This window comes from Sus scrofa, chromosome 8 (assembly GCF_054392235.1).
Source record: "Sus scrofa isolate SSC_HxYL_T2T_F1_AM1 chromosome 8, Sscrofa_HxYL_maternal_Yorkshire_Landrace_v2.0, whole genome shotgun sequence".
Taxonomy (NCBI): Eukaryota; Metazoa; Chordata; class Mammalia; order Artiodactyla; family Suidae; genus Sus; species Sus scrofa.
This window is the reverse complement of record NC_139390.1, coordinates 109,750,613-109,768,544: the sequence shown is the minus strand read 5'-3', so window position 1 is coordinate 109,768,544 and position 17,932 is coordinate 109,750,613. Positions and strand designations below refer to the sequence as shown.

The 17,932-nt window shown below is 36.1% G+C and overlaps 1 protein-coding gene and 1 non-coding gene across 20 annotated transcripts in view; one reads left to right on the top strand and one right to left on the bottom strand.

Moving 5' to 3' along the window:
* Positions 1-17,932, bottom strand: part of PRDM5 (PR/SET domain 5) — a 192,796-nt gene that overhangs the window by 81,111 nt on the left and 93,753 nt on the right. For 7 of the 19 annotated variants that reach the window (XM_084973071.1, XM_084973079.1, XM_084973070.1 and 4 more), the window contains 6 exons: positions 15,803-15,977; positions 13,155-13,329; positions 11,348-11,469; positions 7,132-7,211; positions 1,689-1,773; positions 372-529 (listed from right to left, as the gene is read on the bottom strand). In XM_084973071.1, the coding sequence (XP_084829197.1) occupies positions 372-529; positions 1,689-1,773; positions 7,132-7,211; positions 11,348-11,469; positions 13,155-13,329; positions 15,803-15,977 (795 nt within the window). Of the gene's footprint in view, positions 1-371; positions 530-1,688; positions 1,774-7,131; positions 7,212-11,347; positions 11,470-11,730; positions 11,824-13,154; positions 13,330-15,802; positions 15,978-17,932 lie in introns of all 19 variants that reach the window. The other 12 variants (XM_021101643.2, XM_021101640.2, XM_084973068.1 and 9 more) reach the window with 3 other exon arrangements.
* Positions 5,242-5,345, top strand: LOC146400977 (U6 spliceosomal RNA). The gene has a single exon (XR_014813919.1). It is a non-coding gene; the product is annotated as a U6 spliceosomal RNA (small nuclear RNA).

Genomic DNA, 17,932 nt, shown 5'->3' with positions numbered 1-17,932 from the left:
ACAAAGTGTTCAGAGAAACTGGCAGAAGACCCAGCAGAGTCACTAAAATGCACCAGATATTAAAAGAATTTCCAAAAAGAGTGTCAAACTTTATGGAAAGAAGGAGGAGAAGTCTCTGCAATTATTCTAACACTGGGTAACATTTTACTTGTGAGAAGAGCTTTAGTAGAGGGGTTATGGCCAAAGTGAGTGGTTGGAAAGCAGAAGCAAGATCTTCTCTAATTATTTCATACATACACCATGCCCTAGATACACAAAAACCTCTTCAGAGATAAATAATTGGTAATTATATATATGTGTGTGTGTGTGTGTGTGTGTATAATTCAGCAAAAAATATGTATGTATATATAACAATATAAGTAAGTTTTTACCTTCTTGTGATTCTTGTAAACATTTCTGTGGGCAAATCCCTTTCCACAAAGCTTGCATTTGTAAGGTTTATCTTCACTGTGTATTACTTTGTGGGCACCCACTTGATCAAGCCTCTTGAAAGATTTATTACAAATCTCACAATTATAGGGTCGTTTTTCTGTGAAAAATGAGTGGAGACAATCTCAAATCTATATAAAGGTAAAGGATAAAAAGAGAAACATCCTTACCTTGTATTTCTTCTTATGGGTAAGCCAACTAAAACATGATCCAAACAATTGAAAAAAATCTACTACCCAATCCATCTGTTACATCTCTGAGTCTACTCACAAAAAGAAACATGGGCTTGTTCTTTTATTGACCTATTTTGCCAACTAAACAAAGTAGTTTAGATATAAAGTTTAAATTCAGGAAAGAAATCCTACATCTAGATGAAGAATCTGCTGATTGGTGTGTCAAGGTCACACACTGAATGCCAAGGGGGAGTGGAGGTAAAGGGCAGACCTGCCTCCTGCCTGGGGAACGGGCTCCACATACGCTGAGCTTCCGATTCTCAGAAGAAACTACATTATTGGATTGTTGTGTAAAATCCACATTTATACAATATTCATGTAATGTTGACAACTAGATTATTCAAACTGAGCATATGTGAAGGCCCCCAGTTTTTGCTCTTGTATTTTCATTGGCCAAAATATCAATATCTGTCTCCAAAATGGCTATTCAAAAACATTCTGACATCAATGGCCTCTAATTATAGACATTCTAAACTCTAGATGGAGACTTCCTAGAGCACAAGTTATTTTCAGAGCTGTATTTTAAGTCTGTATAACAAACCTATTACTCAAACTTGCTCAAATAAAACAATGGCTTTAAAGTTTTTATTTTCAAAATGTATTTATAAATTTCTAAGATTTATTAGTACCTTAGAGTGTGAAAGTATTTAGCAATGCTGAAGCTATAATTATTGAATCTCTCCTAAATGTCAGACACTCTGCTAGCACAGTACATAAATGACCTCATTTAATCTTCACAGCAATCCAAGGTAGGCTATCTTTTCACAGAAGAAAAATACAGAAACTGAGGCTCAAGGGGGAGTAGGTAACATACTAAATGGTGAGTTTGAAGATCTCTGATTTCATTTAGTCTAATCACCTTTGCTTTAGAAATAAACTGAACTTTGGAGAAGTAACTTGGCCAATCAATGGCCAAGCTAGAACTAATAACCAGGTCTCCTGATTACTACTCTCGGTGTTCCTAAAAACAACGAAGTGAATCTTTTGAAGTAATTTCAATAAAAATGAAAAAAATATGTATTTTACCTGAATGGGTGATCATATGACGTTTTAGCTGATTAGCTGAAATGAATTTCTTCATACATTCTTGACAATCAAATATCTCATGAATCTGTAAGAGGTTAAATTGACAGTTAAGTCAATTGTCAAAACAAAAAAACTGTACAGAGCTCTAGTAAAGGTATAAATGTGTGGGCAGTTGCTAGTTCAATAACCAAAATATATATTATAATTTTGAACTATATATTACAATTCAGCCCTAATATGTCCATACTATCCTACATAAATTGAAAATGCAATGTACATAAGTTACCTAGTAGAAACATATCATTAAAAAATATTTGGAGTTCCCATCATGGCGCAGTGGTTAACGAATCCGACTAGGAACCATGAGGTTGCAGGTTCGATCCCTGCCCTTGCTCAGTGGGTTAAGGATCCGGCGTTGCCGTGAGCTGTGGTATAGGTTGCAGACGCGGCTCGGATCCCGCATTGCTGTGGCTCTGGTGTAGGCCACTGGCTACAGCTCCGATTTGACCCCTAGCCTGGGAACCTCCATATGCCAAGAGAGCAGCCCTAAAAAAGGCAAAAAGACAAAGAAAAATTAAAAAATAAAAAAATAAAATATTTAAGGTTGCACACTATCTAACGATGTAATAGAGCTGACCTATAAGTACATAATAAATTTATACTCTCTGTAAAAAAATTAAACCTAGTACATATTAAGTCTCTGTTATGCAGAAATTTGGACTTGGGAATATGTAAGTTGCCAGTAAAAATGATCCTTTATAGTAGTCAGCCTACTTTAAACTTAAATATATGTAGTAAAGTACAAAACATCAATTACCATGAAAGAAAAGACAAATGATTCTGCAAAACATTTAGCTCACAGCAAAACTCTCACACCAGAGGAGGATCACAATAAAAAAACAACTGCAAGTTTTATTAGTTTTAAAAGTTTTACTAAAAAATAAGAGAGAAGAGGGTAACTTCAGCAGACAATTGGCTAAATAAACATAATAAATGAATATTAAGTTTAATTCTTCCCCCCCACCCCAGACCAAAGTGGATAGGTGGTATGAAAAGTAAAAGCTCAGTGTATTATCAGAAACAAAGTTCTAAAAAGAATGTATTGCAAGAAGCCTTATATTAGAGATGGTGATCAGCCCAATGAATAAGAGAATCACACTGTTTTGCTGAAGATTCGAAAATGGTTTTGGCAAAGTCATGTTTTTGTTTCAATCTCACTAAAATTTGAGCTCACAAAACTAAACCTCAAATAAGCAAAGGCCCTTCTGCAGGAAGCCAAGATACTGTGGTTATGACAGCAGAACCAGGGCCATTATAGAGTGAAAGTCAAGGCAGAAGACCGGGAACTGGTAAAGCAACAAATAAAGAGTGGGGGGACTGGTAGTTGGCTCCCCTGATGTAGGTGACCATAGAAGAACTGAAGGCATGGAGGGTGAAAAGAGGGCACCAAGCAGGAAAGCAAAAGATGGGGCAAGGCTGGCAGATTCATGGTCTGCAGTCTGTGCCTTAATTCTATACCCAACCACATGGCAGGCAGGTCCGAGGCTGCCATGCCACCTTCGGCTTCTGTCAAGTCTGATCTTGGTGAGTCAGTAAAAGCACAGAAAAGGTAGAGAAACAAGAGAGAGTTGAAAAATGCCACTCCACTAGAATCTGACTTATACCCTTGCTTACGTGCAGTGGCATCTAATCTTAATCAGGGGACATCTGGGGTCCAGAGAGTTCTACTGTCCCTCAGAAAACAGTCTAAGATCTACACAAGTTCTCAGAGGTACCACATAGTAGAGGAGGACTTCGAGACTAAGAAATTTTAAAAGCAACATCTTCAATCATCGAAGACTCACACAGCAATGATATGAGATGTAATGTTTAAAGACAGTGAGAACAGATTTATATTCTTTAACTTTTTCTGTAATATATATATCTTTTATAATAACAAGATACCTAAAAAAGATGATATGCTTTTTGAGATATACATAAATGAAAACATACTTAGTTTTTATTTTAATGTTAAGTTTATATTAGTATGTAAAAAATTTTAAATTATTTATCCATATAAAAATGGCAGCTGATAAATAAAATACTGCAGAGTAGTACTCATATTTGTTCACTTAAATCTCACATCTACTGAAACATGAAACATTTTTAAAGGAGGTATTGAACTGATATTCCCAAAATTATAAAACAGAATATTTATCATACAGAAAAGGAATTTTGCAATATATTTATAGTGGAAAATTCAAGTCAAAGCTATTTTCTAAACTCCTAAAAAAGTTCAATGAAAAAATCAGATTTAAAGTAAAAATGACAATGATACCTAATGTAAGTAAAGCACATTTTGTAAAATATCTAGCTTATTTACTAAATTGATATGAAGGATAATAACTTACAATTTGAAGTCCCAAATTAAATAATTTTCAAGGATTATAATATATCATATGTAATATAGAATAGCACACAGTAATGTAAGATACTATTCTAAACTACAAGGTAAATTCAGCATATTCATGAAGCACCATCTACTGGCAAGATGAAATACTACAACCAAACTCTATTAGACATTAGACATATCCAACTACAAGAAAAGAGTCCAAAAACTGAGTCAATAAAAGCTTCCTAGGAGTTCTTGCTGTGGTGCAGTGGGTTAAGAATCCGACTGCAACAGCTCAGGTGACTGTGGAGACACAGGTTCAATTCCCAGCCTGGTGCAATGAGTTAAAGGAACCAACACTGCCACAGTTGTGGGGCACAGCTGCAGCTCAGATTCTATCCTTGGCCCAGGAACTTCCATATACCACAGGTGCAGCCTAAAAAATAAAATAATGATAATAATAATAATATTAAAATATTAAAGCTGTCTGTGCATTCAGAAAGGCTACATCAGAGAAGCTGTGCTATAATGGAGGAAGTACTGCCCTGAGCTAATAAGGTATTAACAACATTCTGGGAGTTTCTGTAGTGGCTCAGTGGTTTACGAATCTGACTAGGAACGATGAGGTTGCAGGTTAGATCCCTGGCCTTGCTCAGTAGGTTAAGGATCCGGCATTGCTGTGAGCTGTGGTGTAGGTCACAGACGTGGCTCAGATCCCGTGTAGCTGTGGCTCTGGCGTAGGCCGGCAGCTATAGCTCCGATCAGACCCCTAGCCTGGGAACCTCCATATACCGCAGGGGTGGCCCTAGAAAAGGCAAAAAGGCAAAAAAAATTTCTGCAGAGACAACTCGTCTCCACCATCAAAATATTCCCTGGGGAAAAAGTTCTTATATGATGAAGAAAATAAATGAAAAAGAGGGCATTTTTCAGAAATATGCCCCACAACCAACTTTGCTGAAATATTCTATTTGGTAAAAATAACTTAAATTTCTGCTGCTTAAGATCAGGGAAAGAAATCAGAGAATTTAAAAAGGATGAAGATATTTAGAAAATGTCTGTTCAACCAGATTTAATCATTCTGTCTCAGCCTAGGTTCTGCTTCAGAAGCCTTAAGAGAGAAGTAAAAGAAGCAGCTTCTGGATTGGAGTTCTATGCAAAACTTATTTTTTAAAAGTAGTTTCAGTGCTTGCTTCAGCAGCACATATACATTTGAAATAATACAGGGAAGATTAGCATGGCCCTTAAACAAGAATTATTTGCAAATTTTTGAAGTGTTCCATATTTTTAAACAATCTGATAAAATTACCATTTGGAAGCTGAAAAAAAAAAGTTTCATGGAATTTAGAGATTTAAAAAAAAAAAAAAAAACCCACTGATCAGTTCAAAGTCATATTTAATAAATGAGAGACCACAGTCCCAATGTTACATGGAAGCTTAGTGACATTCACTGTCCTCACTCCCAGTTCAGTGCCTATTCCATTACCTTTCCCTAAGGATCAAAATAACTGGACATGTGGGATATAACCTCAGACATCTTAACAATTCAACTATCTTACAGGTCAAATCCACAGCATATGGCTGGAGCTACTGTACTGAATACCATGTGAATTTTAAACTCTGCAAAGTTATCTTGGAATATATTTACACACAAATAAAGAGACAAAATTCAATTTACAAAGCATGATGAAAGTAATTTTACTTTCACTAGTACCATTTCCTCTCTCCTTTGGTATTAAGTGACTAAAAGAAAATATTATATGCTTCTAGACATTCTGAGAAAACAATATGCAAAATTAGGAAATAACCATTTCTATCTTTGTTATAACAATATGATACAACTTGTTTGGACTCTGTCATGATCTGAACAAAAATCAAAGTTCTATTTTACTTTATTTAATTTATTTATTTATTTAGTCTTTTTGCCATTTCTTGGGCTGCTCCCGCAGCATATGGAGGTTCCCAGGCTAGGAGTCAAATCAGAGCTGCAGCTGCCAGCTTATGCCAGAGCCACAGCAACGCGGGATCCAAGCCGCATCTACGACCTACACCACAGCTCACGGCAATGCCAGATCATCAATCCACTGAGCAAGGGCAGGGATCGAACCCGCAACCCCATGGTTCCTAGTCGGATTCGTCAACCACTGCGCCACGACGGGAACTCCCAAAGTTCTATTTTAATTCTATTCTATTGCAAATTGCATTAACTAATGCTAATGTTTTTAGGGTTAATAACTGCCATTTATTTTGCAGGTTAACTTTCACATTAAAATCGTAACTTGGTAAGTTTTATAATTACTACAAAATGTATTAAATTTAGTTCCTCCCAATATAGTTGACCCCAGAACAAAACCATGGCCTGGAGGTTAGGCTTACGCTTACCCTCACTGCCAAGCCATTTCCCCCTACATTCAAGAAACTGTGTAACTTCACAGTAGGCCTTCCACATCTGTGCATTCAACCAACCCCTGGGAGCAGCACTGTAGCATGCATTTCCTGGAAAAAATCTGCTGCAAGTGGACCTGCATGGTACAAACCTGTGTTGTTCAAGAGTCGACTGTATAATCATTAGTTTCTGCTAACAACACTTTGACATACTTGCACATTTTTTTTAACTCTTCTCTCTGTTTTGCCAGACTTAACTATAATATTCATCCACTTCGATAGCTAAATGTCATTCCAGAGTGTGTTATATATACAAAAATACACAAAATAGATGGTTTCCTCAAATATATAGTATTCCCTGAGAAAAGAGCAAGTGGTTTACTGTTTGCTCAGATGTTTACTGAGCAAACAGTAAACCAGTATGAGGTGGTGCAATGAAGGACTTAGCTAGACATGACATTGTATTGGAGAAATAGTTCTACTAATTCTGAAGAACAAAAATCAACTCAAAATATTCTTTTGGGAGAGTTTACTTTTCTGCATGTCAGCCTTGCACTTTGGAATGTTAGTAGTTAAATTAATGACAAAGCACTGTCTTTACAGTATTAAAAGCAACTAGAATTTTTCATGGCAGATACCATAAATGACTAAAGGAGCTTATATGCTGATGAGCGTTAATCTTTATCTTACCTTCCTATGCTCCTGTAGACTTGATGCTGAAGAACACTTTTTATTGCACACAGAACATATGAGCTTTTTCTTAGGATCCCCTAAACAAAAACAACAAACAAAATGCTATTATGATTTATCTGACACTATTAAGAGTAGCGTCAGATACAATGTTTCTAGGTGATATATAACTTCTAAACAGTATTTCATCTTCTGAACATACAACTCCAAATTTCAGTGTTGTAGATGTATCCATTGAACTTAGATAAAAAGAAGAGGTTACACTTTAAACCCTGCCTTTTAAAATTTGAGAAAAACTCACTGGGTCACCTTGCTGTACAGTACAAAATTGACAGAACACTGTAAACCAGCTATAATGGAAAAAAAATAAAAATTGTTAAAAAAATAAAATTTGAGAAAAACTCAGCTTGATATACCACTTTCTACATATATAAAACAGTTATTTCATCTTCCCATGTATTAATTTAGTACTAAAGAGAAAAGCATACTTCCATGAAAAATTAAAATTAATCAAATGTGAGAACTATGTCTAGATACTCATGTTGCAACAGAACAAAGGGTGGGGAAAAAAAATTAATTATAATGTATACATGTAAGGATAACTTGATCCCCTTGCTGTACAGTGGGAAAATAAAAAAAATAAATAAATAAATAAATAATAAAATTAATCAAATGTGTTTATAAAAGAAAAAAATGGATTTATCAATTCCTAAGTTTATTTTCCTAGTTTCTTTAAATTTTACCAGAATATCTGATTAAATCAGCTGGAATGGAATTCACAGGTTATTCTCTTCAGCACTAGAATCTATGAGTGTATGATTTATCATCTTAATATTAAACCAGAATAAAGTAAAAATCAAGAACAATAAAATATATATATTAGCATTCATATTATTATACAAATCAAAATAAAATTGCATTTTGTCTTCATATAATAACTATACATAATAGCTCATTTCACATTTCAAATTTGACAGTAGTTACAGAAGACTCAATAAAACAAAAATTTCAAATGTGATATAATAACAGTATCTGTACTACCATAACCACAAAATAGTTTTTCAACTTCTGATTGATTTTAAATATTCGAAAAAATAAGTAATAGAATGAACCACCATTATCCATCACCTGGCTCCCAAAATGACTAATCCATGGCTATTCCTGCCACAACCTCAACCCCACCCCACTCCCCTACTTCTCTATTATCTTGAAAAAAATTCAAAATTGGTTAAAAAAAAAAAGTATTACAAAATGGTTTTATTTTATTAAAAGACTATGTTTGAGAGAGAAATGCTTTTAAAAAAGAAAGTATTAAATTTTGTTTTATTTTTCAAGATACTTATTTCATATAATGCACTATTTTTAGCATGCTAAATATTATATCCATGAAAAATTTTGTCGATAGACAAGCAATATGGCTATTAAAGGAGGAAATTCTCCCAAGAGAAATGAATATCTAAAAGCACACGTGATCATCAATTCTCTCTATATACTTATTATATATGAGAAAGACTATTCCCTCTCTTCCAGCTTGCATCAGGCTGGGACTTCCCTCCTTCACTCTATAATCCTTTATTGCTCTAGCTGATCCTTCATATCAGCTGCTCTTTGAGAGGATACCTATTACTTTCTACCAGATAAGTTAGAATTTGAGGGAGAGAAGAGAAAAAGAAGTGAGATTTCCACAACCACCCGTTTCAGTTTATCCCAGTACTCCTGCCACGGCTCCTCCAGCTAGAATCAGAGGCAGCACATCAAACCCCATCCCTACTCTTCAACCTTTTCTCTCCTCCTAACAGCTTTTATTCTTCATCATACAACTGGAATCCCAGCTCCTCTGAGAAGAAGTACGGGGAAAGTATATGACTAATTGCCTGAGAATGTAGATAAATGTTATCGCCTGCATATACAAAATCTCTTGGTCAGCATCCACAGAATCTAATCAAAAGAGAAAGATGGTTAGAGTGGTTAGGAAAGTCAGCCACTTCACCGTTTCCTCTTGAGTAACTGGGAAGGGCACTACCCTACAAGCATCCCCAGGTTCAAGGACAATAGCACCAACAAGGCCACAAACAGACTTTATACCATTTTAGTTTTACTCTTTTCAGCTAAGTCTGATATTTGATTTTCAGATTCAGCTTTCAAAAACAGTTTAAATGGTAAATTTGGTTGTACATATTTTACAATAAAAAGAAAAATGTCGAAATTTAAAAAATAGTCAGAAACACATTACTTACAAAGGCAGGAGATGCATGCAAAATTAATACAACCGTACTGATACGGAGCCACTTAAGTACTGCCAAGTTTCAGCACAATGTGGATTAAGTGTGTTTCTAGGAGCTGGTCTGAGGACCCACCCACTAGATGGTACAGTTTCTATGGAAAAATATGATCCTTATTTAAAATTTCAGTTTCTCTCTTCTCAGCATCTTCAATTCATATCACCTAACAAGGAACATTTGTCATCGTCAGTGGTAAAAGCTGCAAGATCTCTTTTCTTAAATATCTTTGTCTTTCTATACTAGAGGGTTCCACAACCATATGTGTGAAACACTTTTTTCCCATTATTCTGAATATGAAAATTCTTTTCCCAAACGTCTATGCAGCTGAGAGAGGAAAGGAAAGAACCAAACAAGAGGCTATGAATGAGAGACAGATTGTGTACCAATTCTAGCAAAAAGTATGCACAGTGGCCTTTGGTTGAAAAATAGTACGTTTCACATTTTATATGATCCACAACATATAAAAATAAAAAAAACTTCCTTTTATAAATTATTTCCTACAAAATCACCATGAGTTTTCAGAACCAGTAATATTTTAATATCCAAGACCAATTACAAGAAGCCTCAAAGAAATTATGCTTATGGCACAGTCTGAAGTCCACATGTCCAGTAACAAAAATGCAAGTTTCCAGAGTTTCAACATGCATCTGGTTTTTTACTTACTTCAGCAAAGTTAACTTTAAAAATGACATGAAAGATGTTATAATACATTGCAGACAAAAATGGAGAAAATTAATAACAGCATTTTAAACATAACAGCTTTAAAAAAAACAAAAACTATGAAGAGACAGGTCTATTAAAAAGTTACGCCTGCCTTTTGCAAGTATAGGAGAGGCCCAAGTACAAAGAATTCAGAAAAATGCCATCTTCTGTAAATCAACCATATTCTTCAAAAGGAAAGGAAGAAATCAGAACAGTGTAAAATCTGAGTGACAGGCACCATTCTGAAGGAGTATTTCACAAGGCCACACCACCTACTACCCTGAGCTTTCTATCTAGCTTGCACTGAGTGTGCAGCTCAAACTAGTGGTGTGAAGTTGGACCTAGTAGTCACACTCATACTAGCTTATTTAACTAGCATTTGACAATGAACAAATATAGGAAACAAGCTGAGCACAGATTATCCTTTTCTCCCAAATGTGAGAATAAACAACATAGGAGAAAAGTAATACACTTTCTTTACCTCCAAAAAGACATTTCCACCCAGAAGTCAAGGGCATAGTAAACACATGAGAAAAATACAGGTACAGAGGGATATGAGAAATGCCAAGAACCTCAGCCTCCTCTAAGGAGGAAGTAAAAGTCAACTCTGACAATAGTCATCTGTTCAACTTAGTGCAACAGATTCAATCCCTAAACCGAAATACATTTACCATGTGCTAAGCAGATGAAATCTAACTGACAAAATTTCTATTTGTCTTACTGTTCAGCTAGCCATTAGAAGGAATTCAAATAGTGTCTGCTTTTTAAATCCAATATATTCAATTCCCACATCAAAATGTAGCCAGTAATTTTCTCCAGTACAGGAGAAACATAAGGATCTTTACAGATATTACTGTAGAAATATTAAGGCAGAAGGGCATTACTGAAGTGTTTTAAAATATATCTACTAAAAGAGAAATTTCACATGCTAAAACATTAAATTTATTTATTTAAAATATTAATGCTCCTGGCTACCAAGCACAACTAGGTTCTAACCTAGGTTTCCAGTTATAATTAATTCCGAGATGGGAAAAATGACAAATATCACTAAAATCAACTTAAAAAGAAATAATGTTCAGTGGAAGAAAAAAAATCCTGCTGCCAAGAGTTCTACATCTGTGTGAAATACAATGGAAAAGCAAGCCCTCTTCCTGAGAGTGAGAATTAAAAACAGATCGCTGCAGCCTAGAGAGAGGAAGCCCTTGAAAAACAACTCTCCGATGACTTCTCACCGGCGTGGACATTTTCCTGGTGTCTTCTCAGGGCATCCTTGCTCTTCAGCCTCTTCCCACAGCTGTCGGCCTTGCACACGAACCTGGCATCTCCCCGGCAAGTCTCCCGGTGCTGCTCAAAGCTACAAAACAACCAAGAAAGGGGAACACGGAGAAGAAATGGTGAAGACACCTCCAAACTTCCAGCATTGTGGCTGGCTTTTGTAATGCATGCTCCCCAGAAGACTTGCAGGGTCATGACAAGCAGTACCTGGGCAGGTTAAGAAGGAAAGCCCTGAAATTCTGTAGCCATATGATACTAAATCACTAAGAAGCATGAAAGCATGCATGCCAAAAATGACCCACAGCTATGCAACAGCCATCTGATAACTCAGACACAAAACCTCGATGCTGAACTGAAGGAAGAATTGCAAACAGAGCACTGAAAACTTCGTGAAGAATCCTTCAGACTGCTTTTCGCTGAGCACTGAAGAGCACTGAGGGGAAATAGAAAAAAAAAAAAGAAAAAAGAAAAAAGAAACAAAAACTCGAAGTCTAAGATAGAAACTTAGGAAAATACCTCTACTTTGTATAAGGTCACGTTCATCATCTCTCTTTTCATTCTGTCTTTGCCCGTGAAAATTTTTAGTAGCAACTAGCTTAGCCCTAAGACTCAGCTCAGCAAAAGTATCTTTGATGTAGAATATATAATACTAAATTCAGTAAAAGCTGATTAGAATGCAGTTTTTAAATCTAGTCATTAAAAACAATATAGCTCTTGCTTATGTTTTTAGTGTTCGATAGAATTGCAAAATGTATAACCTCTTACTACTATAAAACTTAAGAATTTTTAAGTTTCGAGCAGAAAATTTTCATCTCAAATTTCATAACCAAAAGTAGATGCACATATGAAAAATGTCTTAATATGAAATAAAGCATGTTTCAGAATTTTATTTTAATGAATAAAAATTGAAACAGTTAAGTCTATGTTAGAGATTTCTTGCTCATATGCAAGGTGACATTCTGTTAAAAATAAAAGTTTATAAATGTATCTACTGCTCACTTTTAGTAATTCATGACACTGTAAAATATTTAAGAAAAAGAGTAACATTATTTTTTTTTTTTTTTCTTTTGGCAGTGCTCATGGTATATGTAAGTTCCTGGACCAGGGATCAGAACCAAGCCTCTGCAGTGACAGTGCTGGATCCTTAACCTGCTGCACCACAAGAGAAGTCCAGTAAAAGAGTAACTTTACATGCTGCTAATACAAAACAGATAAAATAATAAAGGATACAGAGCAATGGGTGGGATCCTTTCATTCATTTCATCATCATATCCCATATCTACTCATCTTTAAATTATTTTTCCAACGTGGCAAAGAAATAAACAGTGCTAAACAGTGCTTCCCAAAATGTTCCTGTATTCTTTATACTCTAAACTCTCTCCATTTCTTAAACTTTTTTTTTTTTTTTTTTACTGATTTCAGAGGGAATATCAAATGCAGACCACTGAAACTCGATCTGCCACCTCAAAGCACTAGCTAAATTATGCATACTGGATTTCAAATTAGCTTCATATTTAATGGCAAGTTATTAAACGGACAAAGAATGATTAGCATAAACAAAGTTTACCTGTTAAATTTCATATAAAGAATGTTTCAAAAATCAACATACTACACTAAGAAAAGATAAGTTAATGACAATGACAATAGAGAATGCCTAATTTCTATACACATATCATCACACATGCACGCAGGTTAGAAACTATAAGAACAAACCAAATGGAGCAGTTAAACAAAGTGTTAGCTTATAATTTTAAAAGTACTCACTGTCTTTGCAAAGCCTGCTTAACTGGGAATTTCTTCCCACAGCTCTTGCACTTAAATTCTTTCTCCTCTGTGGGTTTCTGGTGCAATGTCTGAAGATGCTCAGCAAGAATTTCCTCACTGGTAAAACTTGATTCACACTGGGGACAGGCATAGTCCTCTTTACAGCCAAAGCGATCTGAATATTCACAAGCAAGCAGATTTATAAGACAAAATTGAAGAGCCAAGAAGTGCCAAGTTTTGCACTCATTTTAAAATCAAAATTAATTGTGTTTAATGGTACCAGATCAGGTAATTCTTATTATCTCTCTAAGCGCAAATAGGTTGTCCATGAAAAATAATAGGAAGTGTTACTAGAGGGCATTACATTTTTAAAATCATTTACCTTGTTGTGTTGCACCAAATTAAAATATATTTTTAATCTACCCTGTAACATTAACTTTTCACATCAAAGAGTTATTACAAATGTTGAATTGAAAAGCCAAAATTTTCCCTGAAACGGGTCATTGTGAGTTCACTTTTAGCTGCAAGAAAAGAAAAATCCAACCAAGGCGAACTATGTTGAATTACCAAGGGGAATCTCACATAAATGTGAAAAAAGACCAAGGTCATAAAAACAGCACTCATTACATCGGGTGCAGTGAGGCTCCACTGTCTCTCTGTCTGCTGGTCCCTTGTGGACTGTTAAGGCTCTACCCAAATTTTTCAAATATGCTATTTAAATTACATATTTTTTCTGATTATCAAATAAAGTTAAATTTAGAAAAAATGCAGAAACTATAAAGAAAAAAATCACCAATAATCTCATAACCAAGAGACAACTGCTATAATTGATTTCCATTCTTGACTGGTCTTTTGTGCGTTCAGATTTTAAGAACTGTCTTTACGATCACACATTTTATGAAATCTAGTACTTTATTTTTTCCATTTAACATTTCTCAAGTAAAAATTTTTCTTAAACTTGAGGTACCATAGCTTACTTATTCAACCAAATTCTCCACTGTTTGACATTCCAGTGGATTGTTTCTTTAGTTGGTTGTCTGGTTGTTTCGCTTTTGTTTTGAGGTTTTTTTTTTTTTTTTGGTTTGGGGGTTTTATATTTTGCTTTTATAAACAAAATTGAATTCTAAAATAAAAATAACAACAATATATGATTCATATGTTCTAAAAATCTGTTTAAGTTTCTGTTGATTCTTTTTACAAAAGTAATAGAAATTGATATTTTGCTAATAACTAAATAAAGAAAATTGGGATAGTAATAGACAAGTAGGAGACTTATTAAAGTAAAATAGTGGACAAAGTATTACTATCCTCTGGGGGCAACACTGAAAATAAATACAAAAATAGAGAAAATACAGCATACAGAAGTAATTCCCATCACCCCAAATCTGACATTCCCAACAGCATAATGCATATTTGAAAGACAGAGCAAACAACCTATCCCACTGTCCCTTTAAATAATTCATCTAAAATATAGAAACAGGAGCATAAGCTGGCAATACTGGGAATACTCATACTTTCTCAACCAATGACATACAGTTAGGATAGAAAATTCATATAAAAGACAAGACTACCACAGTGACTAAGGAAACTGTCATTACTTCTGAAGGGGCTTTGCTCAGCAAAGTGAAAAATGTTCTACAGTACTATAAAGTGTACAGTATATACTCTAGAGTATAGAGTATTATAGTATAGAAAAATATCCTGGGAGCTCCCATCGTGGCTTGGCGGAAACGAATCCATGAGGACGCAGGTTTGATCCCTGGCCTCACTCAGTGGGTTAAGGATCCGGCATTGCCGTGAACTGTGGTGTAGGTCACAGACACAGCTCAGATCTGGAGTGGCTGTGGCTGTGGTGTAGGCCAGCGGCTACAGCCCTAGCCTGGGAACTTCCATATGTCTCCAGTGCGACCCTAAAGAGACAAAAAGGAAAAAAAAGAAAAATACTCTATAGAAAATATCAGCCTATTATAAAATATAAACACCTAAAACACTGTGCATATTCCCCTCAAACTCCATCAGAAGTAAAACACTACATAATAGAAACAAGTCTTAATAACAACTGATTATTCCCAGGTAGATGACAAACAAGTGACCTCTATCTCTTAGACTTCAGGGCTGAATTCAGCAGGTCCAAGTTACGGTCATCACACATTTTTGGTTATCCCACTAGAAAAACCTAACAATGCTGTAGGCCTCTATGATCAGAACAGAGGAGGATTTCCAGAAGCTCCAGATTCCCAAAGGATCTCAAACAAGGAGCCCAGCAGGACCTCTGCACACCTCTGCATTTACCCTTCCCCAAGTGCAGCAGGTAAGAAGTAAAAGTCTCAGAGTTAGTGATCCTGCCCAGTTACGAAACTATTTAATGGCAGATTCAGGGCTAGAGTACAAAACTCCTCATTACCACCTGTGAGAAGAGGGAGAGCTGGGAGCTGTCACTGACCTTGGCAGTCCTACAGGGCACATCTGTCACCGCCACCCCACCCTCTCTTCCTGCTGAAAGACAGGTACACAACTGGATACTGTGTGAGAGCAGTTCTGACAAAAATGAACTTTATTTTGAGAATACCCTACTATAATCAAGCACAGTTCAATCTTTCTTTCTCCTACAATTTTCATTCTTTCAGACCATCAATAAGAGATAATACCTTTTCTACCAGCTGTTGATTGTCCTTTAGAATTTTTACCTTCCCCTTCTTTGATCATTGTCATAATCTCTTGTTCCTCCTCATCGGCCTCCATGTCACTGTCCAGGTAGCCAATCAGAAGCTCTGTATCTGTTTCTATATCTTCAACTGCCAAATAGAAAATATTTTCTCCTTCCTAAGACAAAATTAAAAAATACATGTTGTTGTAGGACCAATATAGCTCAATAATAAAAAATTCTAAATCATTCTTTTGTTTCTGATAGTAATTAAGAAACCATTGTTAGATACAATGGGTACCAAGTGCTCATGAAAAGCTACTATTACTTTTTCCTTTTTTGTTTTTTAGGGACACACTGGCAGAATATGGACGTTCCCAGGCTAGGGGTTGAATCGGAGCTACAGCTGCTGGCCTACACCATAGATAGCCACAGCAACTTGGTATCCTAGCGGTGTCTGTAACCTACACAACTGCTCACTGCAACATGGGATCCTTAACCCAACTGAGAGGGGCCATGGATCGAACTGCATCCTCATGGATTATTCAGGTTAGTTTCTGCTGAGCCACAATGGAGGTTCCCTACTATTACTTTTTTTTATATCTCCAATGGATCTGGACCCTGAAAAAGGAAACTGACAATATTTAATCACCTAGCAAATAAAATACAAATACATATATTTAAAATAGAGACATTTATACATACCAAATGAAATAAGGATGACTATTTAAAGTTCTTAAAGTAAATTCTGCATCATTAATTGGCTTTATATAGTAACACTCTGTGGAGATCCTTAAATGCAGTAGGAGAGACCCCAGTTAAATAATAGTGTCATTTCTGAGCCCAAACAGAGAGAAATGAGATATCAATGATTTAACTATGATTAATATTAAATGCAAAACAGGAAGGAAAAAACTTCCACGTTACAACATAAAACAGAGGAACTGCCAATGAGCCCTGAAAGAATTTCCAAAAAGCTGGACAAAAAACAGTAAAAAGATTAGGCACCTGGGAGGTTCAAAGCACTGATTAGATCATCATGTGTACCTAAATCCCACTAAAATGACAGAATAGAGAAGAAAAAAGTATCGCCATCAACATACAAACATGTTTTAGAAAATTCTAGAAAATAAAAATCAGACAAGGTTGAAATGACAGATAACTAATGCAAAAGTAATCTCAACCCGCAACAGACTAAGAAGAGGAATGCTACAAAGAATAAATCAAGGAAACCCAGGGGAAACTTCACACTTGGGATCAACTGGTATAAAAAAACCCCTCTGGGCCTGGGGCCAATCACCAGGGAAGCCAGAACCAGGCCTGCCTGGCTATGCCCAGGAGAAACACCCAGAACCAGAACTGCTGTCTTTTTTTTTTTTTTTTTTTTTTTATTGTCTTTTTGCCATTTCTTGGGCCGCTCCCGCGGCATATGGAGGTTCCCAGGCTAGGGGTCGAATCAGAGCTGTAGCCACCGGCCTACACCAGAGCCACAGCAACTCGGGATCCGAGCCACGTCTGCAACCTACACCACAGCTCATGGCAACGCCGGATCGTTAACCCACTGAGCAAGGGCAGGGACCGAACCTGCAACCTCATGGTTCCTAGTCGGATTCGTTAACCACTGCGCCACGACGGGAACTCCCAGAACTGCTGTCTTTTACAGAGTTGAGGATTTTGTCTGAGAGGGCCCCTAGCTTGCTGGCTGAGGACAGAGAGAAGCAAAGCATAGCCTGAATTTACTGAACTTAAGAGGTGGGCAAGTGGGAGGACAAGGATGATAGGCTCCACCCAGGAGTGAAATCCAGTAAGGCAAAGAACATAAAACAGCCTTCCCTCCTTTGGCACTATCATAGCACTTAGGTTAGGAAAAGACAGAGAAGGGGTGGGGGGGAGAAGAGGAGGAATGTGCCATGTATATGATACACAAGCAGAACCCCATTAAAAAAACTAGAAATATGCATAACTGCTATGAAGTTATTATTCTGAGGCTGGAAGAAGGCTTAGTCTCTATTGAATACTGCTTCAGTTTCTTTTTACAACAAAGATTACTTTGTAATTTTGAAAACAATAAATATTAGCAAATTCAAGGACGAGACAGATATGATGATCATATTCATCAAATCCTGCACAAGGA